The 14,463-nt window shown below is 38.8% G+C and overlaps 1 protein-coding gene across 4 annotated transcripts in view; it reads left to right on the top strand.

Annotated features, from left to right (window-relative positions):
* Mbd5 (methyl-CpG binding domain protein 5) overlaps window positions 1–14,463 on the top strand; it is a 370,386-nt gene that overhangs the window by 332,653 nt on the left and 23,270 nt on the right. For 3 of the 4 annotated variants that reach the window (XM_028769176.1, XM_028769174.1, XM_028769175.1), the window contains 3 exons: window positions 522–1,538; window positions 3,054–3,262; window positions 7,060–8,268. In XM_028769176.1, the coding sequence (XP_028625009.1) occupies window positions 522–1,538; window positions 3,054–3,262; window positions 7,060–8,268 (2,435 nt within the window). The remainder of the gene's footprint in view (window positions 1–521; window positions 1,539–3,053; window positions 3,263–7,059; window positions 8,269–14,463) is intronic. The other variant, XM_028769177.1, reaches the window with a different exon arrangement.

Raw genomic sequence — 14,463 nt, 5'->3', positions numbered from 1 at the left:
AGAGAGAGAGAGAGAGAGAGAGAGAGAGAGAGAGAGAGAGAGAGAGAATATGAATATACCTGAATGTATATATTATTTGCTATTTTATATTAACTGGGTACCTTTTATTAGCTGATTTATGTTTTCATGTTCATTCTAGTTTTAAGGAAATTTGTTTTGTTCATTAAAAGAAACTGCTAATCTTACAAATAAGACCAAACAGGTATACCAAAAGGTATCTTGGGGAAAAAAGGAAGAATTTTTTTCAATATACCAAACTGAGTGGATGAACTGTAACATCCTTGCCATGTTCACTTTGTGGAGCTATGGACAGAAACCTCTTTGCTATTCAGCAGACTTCATCAGACACCAGTTTTAAATTTTAAGTTCCATTAACAGATGTCAAAACATCTGTGATACAGTTATTCTATTTACAGCCAAGTAAGTAGAACAACCTGAAACGTATCTCAGGAAGCTTTATTTATGGGTAATGCTGCTAACTGTTCATAACTAATAACTGTATTTCTGCTTTCTCATTTTAGGTGGTTCAAGCCTGCCATCCTCCATAGCTATAGCTGGCAGCAACCACCCTGCCATCACAAAGACAACATCTGTTCTCCAAGATGGTGTCATAGTCACCACTGCAGCTGGAAACCCACTGCAGAGTCAGCTGCCTATTGGGAGTGACTTTCCTTTTGTTGGCCAAGAGCATGCCCTTCATTTTCCATCCAACAGCACTTCAAACAACCATCTTCCACACCCCTTGAACCCCAGCCTCCTCAGTTCTCTACCTATCTCTTTGCCAGTGAATCAACAGCATCTCCTAAACCAGAATCTATTAAATATCCTCCAGCCTTCAGCAGGAGAAGGCAAGTCTGAGATCAACCTCCACCCTTTAAGTTTTCTCAACCCGAATGTAAACGCTGCTTTAGCTTTTCTCTCCGGTGACATGGATGGGCAGGTATTGCAGCCTGTTCACTTTCAGCTCTTAGCAGCCCTGCTTCAGAACCAAGCCCAAGCAGCTGCCATGCTTCCCCTGCCGTCTTTCAATCTGACCATCTCAGATCTTTTGCAACAACAAAATACCCCTTTACCCTTATTAACACAGATGACAGCCCCACCAGACCGTTTGCCAAGCAATCAGTCAGACAACAGCCGAGCTGATACCCTTTTAGGCAACCCCCTGGGAAACCCTTTAACAGGCAGTGACACTACTTTTAACCCCCTGCTCCTCCCAGCTGTCACTGGGGCCTCAGGATTAATGGCCTTGAATCCCCAGCTGTTGGGAGGTGTCCTCAACTCGGCATCGGCCAACACCGCTATTCATCCAGAGGTTTCCATAGCAACCTCCTCCCAGGCAACCACTACCACAACCACTACATCATCAGCAGTGGCAGCACTGACTGTCTCAACACTTGGTGGGACAGCAGTGGTGTCAATGGCAGAAACATTGCTGAATATATCTAATAATGCTGGGAATCCACCTGGTCCAGCTAAACTCAACAGTAACTCTGTGGTGCCACAGCTACTTAACCCTCTACTGGGGACAGGTCTGCTTGGTAAGTTCAATTTTTTCACAAATTTTTTTTTTAAGAAACGTTTTTCTAATTCTCTATTCTCCTTTTTTAAACTACATTTTGTCACACTATTTTTTTAAAATGTCTTCATTATTATGTCACAGCTTATTTAAGGAATTAAATATAACAACACCCACACAAAACCATAGCTAAACCAACATCGAAATGGCTTTTTCCTTCTCTGATTCTAGCATTACTAAATACCGCTGTAATCTGCTTCCTATTCTAATTCCGATGCCACCTAAACCTCACCTTCCTGCCATTGTCTTCAGCCACGTACAGTCTGCATCGTCTAAAGAGCCTCCGTCTCTTTCCTAGTTGGGGTGGCATCACAGGGGTGTGTGAGTAGCTGAACGACGACAGGAGCCGTCTGAGGAGTGCTTCCAGGCAAACCCTGAGAAGCAAAGCTAAAAAGCCAGCCATCAAAATACTCCAAGCTGAGGTTTCCCCCAAGACCAAGGAAAAACTATCCCTCTAAGTAATACTAGGTTTCCTCAGAATTGCCATTTTTTTATAATTACGTATTTGTCTATAAAAGTGGTCCTTTTCGTAGGTTAGCTTATCAGAAAAAAAGTTCAAAATGAATGTCAAGTATTTATAATGGTGGGTGCAGGTAACAATAGGGAAGGGAGAGGGAGTGCCCATGAAACCCAGAAATAGATGCAAGTGCGCATGATGTTGTCAAGAGCATCTTGATAACGCTGTGAAACTCATTATGGACATTGCTGTACTTTATGGAAGCGTTTATAATGCAGTGCAGTGAGTTTTGTCTAGACCTAAAATAGTTATAGTTAACTCAAAAATCATAATAAACATGCAGACTCAAGTTACATAGCTGTTCTCAAAAGAACTGAAACAATTTCAAACAATTGTAAAATTTAACTGTGTATCAGTTTTAATGCTATCCATTGATGTCATTGATTTTAAAATCTTTATAACAACTATAGCAGTGAATTCTTTTCTGTTGTTGGGTTTACAGTTCTAATTTTAGCTGTATACCATTTTATTGCAAAACAAAATGCAGATTTCAAAACTAAGCATTTAATTTGATTGGTGGTATTTATTGATGATTATAACTTAAAACTGAATTTTTATAAATGAGACCATATCATACCCACTCTCTATCTTCGTCTGTTCAACTACTTAACTGCTAAGTAATTGCTAAGGGAAACTTTCAACCTTTATATATCTAATATATAACCTTTCAACCTTTTTATATCTAATAAAAATAGATATAGGGACACTTAGCTCTGAAGTTTAACATTAATGACTAAGTAATCTTTATGTAATATAAAATAAAAGATAATCATGCAGATAAAACTAAGTGCTAAAGGTATTCTTTACTTATAGCTAAGTAAGGCTGATAAAAATGACCAATTTTCCCATGAAGCTCAGCTTTCAGTTTTTGTTTCAGAAATTCTCAGGTGCAAAGACAACCATAACTTAGTTCTCTGAAGAAGCATATTGACTTATACTTTATGTCTTTCAAAACTGTAGGTGATATGTCATCCATAAACAATTCTTTGAATAACCATCAGCTGACTCATCTACAGTCACTGCTAAACAGCAATCAGATGTTTCCTCCGAATCAGCAGCAGCAGCACCTTCTCCAGGGACACCAGAATCTCCAGGCCTTCCAAGGACAACCCACAGTCCCTTGCCCAGCTAACAATAACCCCATGGCTTGTCTGTTTCAGAACTTCCAGGTACTGCTTTCCTTCTACACATGACTTTAGCTGAAAACAGTGTCTGGTTTTATTGAAATGGAGAAGGAATGAAAAAGTACCCTTTAGAGTCTATTGACAGTTATTTCTTTCTTTCTAAATATTGAGTACTGTTAAACATTCCTGTCTTTTCTATAAATATAATTTTATTTTGTGTAAGGCAGCAGTCATTTTGGAATTGTGAGTAAAAACTGGTAGTGTTACCCTCTTATGCCCGCCCACACTACTCTCAGAATTAATATACACTTTCTTCTTCTATGTTAGCTCCCACTTCCATCTCCTCCTGGCTTAGCCCACATTGTCAACTACTTCTACATAGGTGACTAATATACTAAAGGTTATATAGAAAGAGTAACATTATATGAATGTAAGAAAGAAATATACAATTTTTTTAAACATGTAACACTTTAAAAAACAAAGAAAAGAGTGGGGCACACTATGTAGTCCAAGCTAGCTAGTCTTGAATTTGCACCTTCATCCTCAGACTCCCTTTTGCTGGACTTATAGACATGTACCACCATAGACTATAAATAATAAGACAAAGGAAGCTCTTTAAGCAAGATGTAAAGCCAGTAGATCAAAAGAAAAATATGTGACAAGAACAAAAATAGTAATTTCTATATGATCAAAGATATTCTAAAGTTTATAGAAATAACAAATGTTAGGAAATATATATATAATTCCTGCCAGATATGGACACCCTTCATATTAATATTCTTTCTATAAATCAAGGAGGAAAAGGATAATTGACTAGAAAAATAAGGAATAAACATGAACAGATAATTCACAGGAAATGAAGTATGAATTATTAATAAACATGAAAAGAATAACCAACGTGTACATTACTATGTATGTTATATTGATGGCATGCACTGCTGGTAAGGGCATGAAGGAACCAATACTCTCATATTATTGTTGGTCTGTATGAATTCTGGTTAAGCTTTATTAGCTTTTTTCTTTTGTGATAGAATTCAAACCTAAGTAAGGCCTTGTACAAGCTGGGAAAATGCTCTACCACTGAGATATATATCCAGCCTAGCTTGTTTCTTTTAGAGGATAATTTGATAGTTTATCAAGTTTTTAAGCATATTTGTATATACATGTATATGTGTGTCTAAACACATATATGTTCACTAGCCCAGATGTTTAATTCACATATGTTCAAGAGACATCTTCAAGTGTGAAGAGCACATAGCAAAACATTCATTGCAACATTAGTCAGAAATTAAGAGCATCTTAGGTATTGATGAGTCAGAAAATAATTGTATTATATAATATCCATCTATCTATAGACTTAAAAGATTAGGTAGACTTATTCACTCAAATATGCTAAGACCTCCAAGATGACAAAATTCTACCACTGTAGTATTACCAGAAGAATGGTGCAGTACATTTCCACATACAATGAAAGGGAAGGAGGGAGGGATGGAAGGACAGAGGGATGGAGAAGAGAAACTAGGTATTGTTACATGCTTTAATAGTTTAAGTGTCTGCTAGGGTGCTCTACAACCCTGCTTACTTCTGAAAAAGGAAGTAAGACAGAGTAGGACAGAGAAGTGCTGGTTTAATAGAGGATGATGATAAGCACACCTTTCACCTAGAATGAAATATCCACACATATGAAATGAATCAATTAGTAATGGAAGATATGTGTCCCTATGGCACCCAGAAAGCAAGCGGAAACCTGAAACCAGTTCACTGCCATTATGACATGAGAGTGACTCCAAGAGAATGTATTTTGTGGAGGTGGCAGAAGCAGGATCATATTGCAATGGTCAGAATGACGAATGGGACACTGAGACTTACAAAATGAGGTATTGCTTCAAAAACCAAACTGGGAAGAGCGAGAGACCTGGGTTAATGCTCCAGAGGGAACAGTGAGTTCTGTATAGGGAGGCATGAACATATCATATGCTAAAAAGAAAGAGCCAAAAAAGTACATGAAAGTAAATACGAAGAGAGGGGAGTCCAGATCCCTGAGAAATGCAGAGCTTCCTTCCGTAGAGCAGATGGAAAACTGGACAAGATCTAAGCAAAGCATAACTTCTGAGAAACATATGCTATTAAGGATCAAGAACTGTCAGAGTGTGACATGAGATCCGTTTTCTCTGGTAAGTAGGGCCATCTACCAAGAGTAGGGTAGGAGATGATATGGCAATCAGCTTGAAGAAGTACAGAAAGTCTTGAAGTGTTGTGGAAAAAATGATTCCTGACTGAAAGATCACAAGATTCAAGGAGCAGCAACAGGCCAGGTTGGAAAACATAAATTTCTATTCATAAAATACTTTACCTTCCTGTGGATGTAGACAAAACCAGAATTTAAAATGATCTAAGATTTAGATTTTATCTGTCAAGTACAGACAAAGGGCACGGTAGGGGAAGAGCAGCTGATGTGCCATTGGATCCTAGGTGCTGGTTAGTAAGGAAGTAGGTAGAGACCAGAGAGCAGTGGTCTCTTGGCCAGAGCTGAGTAGAAATTAAGATTGATAACTAATGATTATATTAGACTTAAAGTCTGTCACAGTATTTCTTACATAGTGTTAGCGAAGTTAAGAGAAGAGACGGAATTTTTTTCCAAACTGCATTAATGCATCCTGTACAGAAATTCCTTCCCTTTGCCTCTTCCTAACAGATAGTCACTGTATAGACACCCTTTTTGGCAGTATGAGGATATACCTCGGGAAATGGCCTGATAAGGTTGAAGAGCAAGAATTAACCCAATCTAAAACGTCAAGAAATATCATGTCTGGTTGGCGAGATGACTTAGAGAGTGTCTTAGTCAGGGTTTACTGCTGTGAACAGACACCATAACCAAGGCAACTCTTACAAGGACAGCATTTAGTTGGGGCTGGCTTATAGGTTTAGAGGTTCAGTCCATTATCATCAAGGTGGGAACATGGCAGCATCCAGGCAGACTTGGTGCAGGAGCTGAGAGTTCTACATCTTCATCTGAAGGCTGTTAGCAGAATACTGGCTTCTAGGCAGCTAGGATGAGGGTCTTAAAGCCCACACCCACAGTGACACGCCTACTCCAACAGGTCCACACCTTAATAGTGCCACTCCCTGGGCCAATCATATACAAACCGTAACAGTGTAATGGCTCTTGTCTCACAAGCCTGGCAACCTAAATTCAATCCCCAGATCACATAAAGGTGAGAGGAAAGAAATAGCTCCACAAAATTGTCCTCTGATCTCCATACATGTGCCATGGTATGTATGCCCACACATATCATAGACACAAAAATAAAAAAGTATAAATAAAATTTAGCATATGTAATGTCATATCAAAGTAATGCATTATTAGAAAAAGAATTTATTTTTATTTTATCTTATATTTAACTTGCTTATCGATCTTAAGTTTCAAACACCTGTAAGACCACTGAGGAAACACTTGGAAACACCTTGTGTCCAACTACCTCAAGTTTTTTTCTAGAAAACATTTGGCAATGATAAGTTTAAGAGGAGATCTATTGAACTGTTTCAACTAAAGAAATTACCCAAATATAAAAATACAGTCAATGTGTGAGGATTTCTATACAGAATGATTTTTTTCCTTTCATTTTTATTCTTGTTCTTTGTGCTTCCTTGTTTATCTTTTGGTGAATCTTAAAATTATGATCTTTTTTAAGATCTTTATTTTTCTCCTCTCTCTCTCTCTCTCTCTCTCTCTCTCTCTCTCTCTCTCTCTCTCTCTCCCTCCCTCCCTCCCTCCCTCCCTCCCTCCCTCCCTCCCTCTCTCTCTCTCTCTTCCCTCTGTCCCTCCCTCCTACTTATTTAAGGTGAGGATGCAAGGAGATGCAGCTCTTCTAAATAAAAGAATAAGCAGTCAGCCTGGACTCCCAGCACTTCCTGAGAACCCAAACCTTGCACTTCCACATTTCCAAGATACACCTTGTGAGCTGCAGCCAAGGATTGACCAGTCTCTTGGTCAGCCCATGAAGGACGGCCTCATTATGGGTGGCCAAGGTGATGCCTCCGTAGACGCCATTTACAAAGCAGTTGTGGATGCAGCCAGCAAAGGAATGCAGGTTGTCATCACCACTGCTGTTAACAGCACGACTCAAATCAGCCCTATCCCAGCCCTGAGCGCCATGAGTGCCTTCACTGCCTCCATTGGTGACCCATTAAATCTGTCCAATGCTGTGAGTGCCGTCATCCATGGGCGGAACATGGGAGGAGTGGATCATGACGGCAGGCTGAGGAGTGTAAGAGGGGCGCGGCTACCCAAGAACATAGACCATGGGAAGAACTCCAGTGAAGGAGACGGGTTTGAGTGTTTCAAGTCAGCGAGCTGCCACACATCCAGAAAACAATGGGATGGAGAGCAAAGTCCCAGAGGGGAGCGCAACAGGTGGAAGTATGAGGAGTTTTTAGATCATCCAGGCCATATCCATAGTAGTCCTTGCCATGAAAGGCCCAACAATGTCTCTGCACTGCCATTTCTAGCTGGGGAACAGCACCCAATACTGTTGCCACCAAGAAACTGTCAAGGTGATAAGATTCTAGACGAAAATTTCAGGTATAATAACTACAAAAGAACTATGATGAGTTTTAAAGAGAGACTAGAGAGTACTGTGGAGAGATGTACACACATTAACGGAAACAGACCTCGTCAGAGTAGGGGCTTTGGAGAGCTGCTAAACACTGCAAAACAAGACCTAGTCCTAGAGGGGCAGTCTCCAGGTTCTTCGAATAGTTTGGAAAGTTCTCTGGTCAAAGACTACATCCATTACAATGGAGACTTTAATGCCAAAAGCATTAATGGGTGTGTGCCTAGTCCCTCAGATGCTAAAAGCATTAGTAGTGAAGATGACCTAAGGAATCCAGACTCCCCCTCTTCACATGAGTTGATACACTATAGACCAAGGACGTTCAACGTTGGCGACTTGGTCTGGGGCCAAATCAAAGGACTGACTTCCTGGCCTGGAAAATTCATAAGAGAAGACGACGTTCACAATTCATGCCAACAAAGCCCCGAGGAAGGGAAGGTATACCAATCTTTATCCATTGTCAAATACTAACCTCTGTTCAAATATCAATTATTCTTTTTTGTTATCATCACTTTGGATTCTTTGGATTTGATTTTAAGATTCTTCATGACTCATTGAGGTCTCACAAGCTTCTGGAACATAAAATGAAGAGGGGATGGTTATAGTCACCAAAGTGTCATATTGCCAAGGGGTGAGTTATGAACAACTTATAGACCCACTAGGCTCAGAGGGCTCCTAACCCTAAACCAGATTTCTAGAATTCGGTCAACTCTGCCTTCCTTCTCTGTATTTATGTAGCCCTTTATTCCATAACTAGAGGAAGACAAGTGTCAATGACTGGGGGAAATACAGCAGAGGAAGGCTTCCTCCCAGGTAGCAAGGTGTGCCAAAAGATAGCTCTCCTCACAAGCTTACATGTGACAACCAGAGAAGTAGGGCATTGGTAAAGTCTGGGTGAAGCCACAGCCATTACAGAAAGCAGCCAATAACACCTAAATTCTTTTTGGAGTAAGTTCTGGGTCTTTATAACAAGTGGAAATGTTTATAATCTGTGTCTACTTAACACAGTCTGACCATATAAATTAAATAAAAATATCTCCATGAACGACCATCTGAAATAGAAGAAATAACTAGAGGTTTCTGACCTCTCTTACAATTGATAAAATTAGCTGCAAGAAACATGCAGGATGTTTAACTTAAATAGAAACTTTTTTTTTTTTTTTACTGGATCAGAAGGAGAAAATCATGTCCAATTCCCTCATATGAAGAAACAGAATTTCTCATCTTCTTAGCTAATAAGAATCTTACAGGTATACACTGTTCTCATAAAGAGGGTGTTGTGCAGAGCGATTCAGCTCTGCTCAGACTTAAGCTGGCACTAAGATTTAATGGCAGGAAACCAAGAGCATTTTTGCCAGCACAATAAAAGGACTGTCTTTCATCATGGGACCAGGAGGTCCTCAAAGCCTTGCTTATAATGCCTGGTATATACTTGTCATGATACACTTTGAGCCTCATGTTTCTACTTTTGATAAGGAAATGAATTCCATACTGCAGTTCACAAAACATTTTATTCTTAATGCTCTCTGAGGCCAGCCAACCATCTGTTAAGTTGATAAACCTAAATATTTTTGACAGTTTATTCAAGAGATAATTAGAAACAGCAAAATTGGGCTGCTTATAAATGGAACTGCTATAAATCCAAGAGAGACTCACTAAACTGCTTCACAGTTTCTGTGCAAATGAACCAAGGCTGTTCAGGTGCCATTTTATAAAAACATACAATTGAAGAAAGATTATGACCCTCCTCAAAACATTGTTCTTGCCTGAGTCTGCTTTTAGATGCTATTGTGTACCCTCATATGATAAAAACATGTATTGTTTGTTTGTATGCGTCTGTGTGGTATTCATATGTGTTTGAATGTATGTATGCACATAGTATGTATGGGTACATATACACATGTATGCGTGTGCCTGTGGAGATTCTGGAGGTCCCTGGTGGATGTCAAGTGTCTTCCTCAGTATCTGGGTCATTCTCTGCCCCTGGCTTCTTTGTTTCAACTAGACTGGCACAGCCCTTTGTCCCATGGGCCACCACACTTGCCTGGCTTTTGCGTGGAGATGTAAACTCAGGCATTTCACCGGCTACATCATCTCATTCCCTCCTGATCACTAGATGACTTTAAGAACCATTTTTTCTGCTACATTTAAAACAGCAATTTATTTTCATTTTTACTGAATATAAAGTAAGAGTGCTTTTAAAAACCAGATTCTTCCTACAAAGAACATGAAATTGTTTTGGGAAAATTATTTTCTCCCTTCATTGACATTAGAATATTGATTTCTCAAGTTAAAATTTTGTTATCAAGACACATGAGAAGTATTTTTATTAATTCAAAATACATAAGTTAAAGCATACATTATGTTGTGAAAACTAAAATATTTAATGAAATATTAATGATTATACATAAAATATTTGTCTATCACTAAAAAGCAAATTACAGTGCTAATGGAATGGCTTAGCAGGGAAAGGTGTTTGCTGCCAAGCCTGACCACCTGAATTAGATCCCCAGGAGCCACATGAGAGGAGAGAACTGAACTCTACAAGTTGTCTTCTGACTTTTACACACACACACACACACACTCACACACACACTCATACAGGTACATGTCTTAATAGACTTTTAAAGCAAGATAAAACCGCAGTGAAAGCTCTAGACTACTTAGCATTTTTTAAACATTAGTCTTTTCAAGATCCATTTTGCTTTTGTACATAAAAAAAGCAAAGTACTTATTTTGCTGCACTTATTTTTTATGTGTATTTCACAAAACAGAGAAAAGGCTTTCTAATCTTATTTAATGATGTTAACTTTTCTCATTTTCATGAGACCCAAAAAGACTCAAATAAGACTGTCAGAATTCAAGCCGGGTGGCCCTTGTGCTGTGTATTAATGACCCTTATCATCATGGAAAGATTAAAATATATTCAGTACCTGAGTACAGCAAAGCATGATCTATTATTCAAGAAAAGTATCTAATAGGACAGTTTTTAAATTTGTCCTTTCATCTAAGTGAACAGATTATGATGAGTTTTATTTACATAGGACCTCTCAGCAATGTTAGATAAATAAAGCCTTGAATGCTAAGAAGGAAGCTTCTGTTTTTAAAAAGTTAAAACCATAGGTTTCCTCTGTGTACTGATGAGTGGTCAACACTTTATATAAGCCTAGGTTTATTACAGAAAACTTTATTAGTTCTGATGGGCCACTGTGGACGGCAAGGCCATTTCTCCTGGTGTTTACCTCGATGGTAAGCCAAGCAGCTGTCTTACATGTTGTCATGTTAAGCCTTCCTAGCCTTTGTCTTTGATGCTATTTGTATGTACAACAAAGTAAGTTAATCCAAGGTGTCAGATCTCACCCCTGTCAGATAAAACCCCTCTTAACTCGTTTGTAAAATAGATTTGTTACCCCCCCAACCCCACCCCACATTTAGGGTTTTTTTCCTTTACAATCTTTGCTCTTAGCAGCCACTCATGATTCTTTTTAGACGCATGCAAGTTAAGAAAATAAATAATAGCAGTATCACAGACTACTATGTAAAACCAAACTGTTTGCCTCTTTCATCTCCCAGTTATACGGAGCAGTCTTCAGTACAGATTAGAGCACTGGTATTGGCCAATGGCTGACTTTAGCAGAGTGCAATCATTCTAGGAAATAAAACTTGCTTAGTTTATTCTACTAGAAAGGTATTTTAATATTTGGAACTGTGTAGTAGATAGCAGAAGACTGATAATGTATAAGATAGACCTAGTTTCTGAGGCAGTTTGTGAAAATACAATGTTACTGCATTGTATAGAGGATGTGACAGACAGTTAAGTATTGCAGAAGGAGCAAGGAGCTCTGGGCATTCTGATAGGAGCTTGCCATAGTACTACCAGACAATTAAGTGGCCCTGTATGTGTAGTCCCTAAGAGCTTAGTCTCCTCTAGTGGAGACAGTAGTTCCTACTCTTAATAGTGTTTCAAGAGTTGAATGAGATTTCTGTATGTTCTCAAAACAGAAGAGGACCCAGGAAAGATTAGCCTGTTTCTCCTATTTAAGACAATTATATTAATTTGAACTCCACCATCGTTGAATCAATGTAGTGGATCTTAGTTGTTGTTGGTTTATTATCCATATTAGAAATTTACTCATCAGGTTGAGAGTAAAAGAATCATTAGGAATATACTAAGCAAGTAAAATAGTTTGTGATGGTTTTATGAATGTTATCACATAGCTTACAAATTGCGTTTCTCAATATTAATTAGTGTTAGCTGTTCATTTCAAGAAGGGGGTCTGCCTAACAATGTTTTAGAATACTTTGTTAAGTGAAATTGACAGTCCGTAGTTTCTCAATTATTTTGAAAACTTATCAATTCAGACTTTCTTCCTCTATCTCCCAGCCCCCAGCCCCTGACAACATTAGCCAGTAGAGGTTTTTAATAGTATATGAAAGAAGCCAAGTTGGCCTTTGCTGTGTGTGGCAACACAGGACGGTGTGTGTGCCTTGTCTTAACACGATTCAGACAGCTCCGATTTCTTTTTCTTTTGTTCACTTGTAATAAACAGTATGTTCTGAGAGACAGAATTACACACACCCATGGCCAGATACAGATGCACCTTGAATCTTGGCATAGCATTAGAGAATTCTTGGAAAGATAAATGGCTAATCTAGTCATTACAGGCATCTTCCACCATAGTGCTAAGATTGTGAGGGAATGTGGTTTTGTGTAATTATTTCAATAATTTTTAAATAAAGTGCACACTGTAATAATTTCACTTCCACTTTTTTTTTTTCGGTTTTTCAAGACAGGGTTTCTCTGTATAGCCCAGGCTGTCTTGGAACTCACTCTATAGACCAGGCTGGCCTTGAACTCAGAAATCTGCCTGCCTCTGCCTCCCAAGTGCTGGGATTAAAGGCGTTCGCCACTACCGCCCAGCCCACTTCCACTTTTAAAAACCATAAATAGCAATTTGACAAATTCATGTGTATACAATCGATTTTAATTATTCTACTTCCCATCCCCTCTTATCTCCCTTGTTCCTCCCTCCCCACCAGCAACTTTCCTAGATCCATGACTTTTGATTTTGCTTTGGGATCTGTTTAGTTTATCCAGGACCATCTGTGTGACCACTGTATTGAGACTATCCGCTGAAGCCAATTGGGTCCTCTGTGAGTTCACAACCAAAAGCAAGGACTCCCCCCATTGCTGAGTCTATCAGTAGCAAATAGTTCAGAAGTACTACCTCCAGCTCCTCTTCCAATGCACTGTTGACAGGCCTGTTGTGCATACCTAGTACAGGCCTTCACAGTGATTGTGAGTTCGTTATTACAATGGATGTTTTTATCTTGCCCAGATGACATTATCTTTACAACTGAGCACTCAAGCTACCCTGTATTCTCAATATCTTATATTCTCATGAGTCTCTGCATAAAACGAGGGGATTCTCTGACTAAGGCTGCAAGTAGTGTTTGTCTAGGTGTATAAACATAAATACTTAGAAGGTAGTTTAACAGTTTAGTTAAACAGCAGTTTAGCTGGGGCCTTTGACACACGCCCTCCCCCCAAACACACACCCATGGTTGCTTTGGTTTTGGTTTTGGTTTTGGTTTTGGTTTTGGTGGTTTTGATGGTTTTAGTGGTTTTGGTTTTGGGGTTTTGGTTTGGCGGTTTTGGTTTGACTAAACTTACTGTACCAGGAACAAGTCCACTCCTGTGGAGTGAGTGGCCTCAAATCCAATCCTGTGGAGTGGTGGTTAGTTATCCCTATAACTGTCATGTTACAATTTCAAAAGTGAGAGGTTCCTATCTGGCAGGGCCCCAGGTGGGTGTGATGGGTATAGCTGGGTATATCTTGAGGTAGATTTACTCCCATCTTCCTGAGGAACCACCGTACTAGTTTCCATAGTGGCTGCACAAGCTTCCTTGCCAGCATGAGCTGTCACTTGTATTACTGATCTTAGCCTTTATGACAAGTGTAAGGAAGAATTTCAAAATAGTTTTGATTTGCATTTCCCTGATGGCTAAGGATGTTGAATGTTTCTTTGAGTGTTTCCTAGCCACTTAAGCTTGCTCTACTTGAGAATTCTCTGTTTAGATCTGTATCCCATTTTTAAATTGGGTTATTTGGTATTTTATACCAAGTTTCTTGAATTCTTTAAATATCCTGGATATTAGCCCTTTATCAGATGTGGAGTTAGTTAAAAAAGAAAAAAAAATCTTCTCATTCTGTAGGCTGCCACTTTTTTCTGAACAATAGTGTCTTTTGCATGCAGAGCTTTTCATGTTTCATGAGGTCTGTCTCATTTATTAATTGTTGATCTTAGATCCTGCATTAGCAGTGTTCTGTTCAGAAAGTCTTCTGTGCCAATATGTTCAAGACTATTCCTCACTTTATCTTCTCTTTTTATCATTATAGCTTTGTAGTATAACTTCAATCAGGAATGGTGAAACTTTCTGCAATTCTTTTATTGTTCAGGACCATTTTGGCAATCGTGTTTTTTTTTTTCTCTATTTCCATTTGTCATTTGTATATTGGAGAGCTACTGATTTCGTGAGTTAATTTAATGATATCCTCTAGTGAGATGATTATGTGAGTTTTTCTTTCAATTTGTTTATATAGTGAATTATATTACTGATTTTCATATATT

Source organism: Grammomys surdaster, unplaced genomic scaffold, assembly GCF_004785775.1.
Source record: "Grammomys surdaster isolate TR1022 unplaced genomic scaffold, NIH_TR_1.0 191, whole genome shotgun sequence".
Lineage (NCBI taxonomy): Eukaryota > Metazoa > Chordata > Mammalia > Rodentia > Muridae > Grammomys > Grammomys surdaster.
Note: the sequence above shows the minus strand (reverse complement) of the source record. Positions and strands in the feature narration are given on the sequence as shown.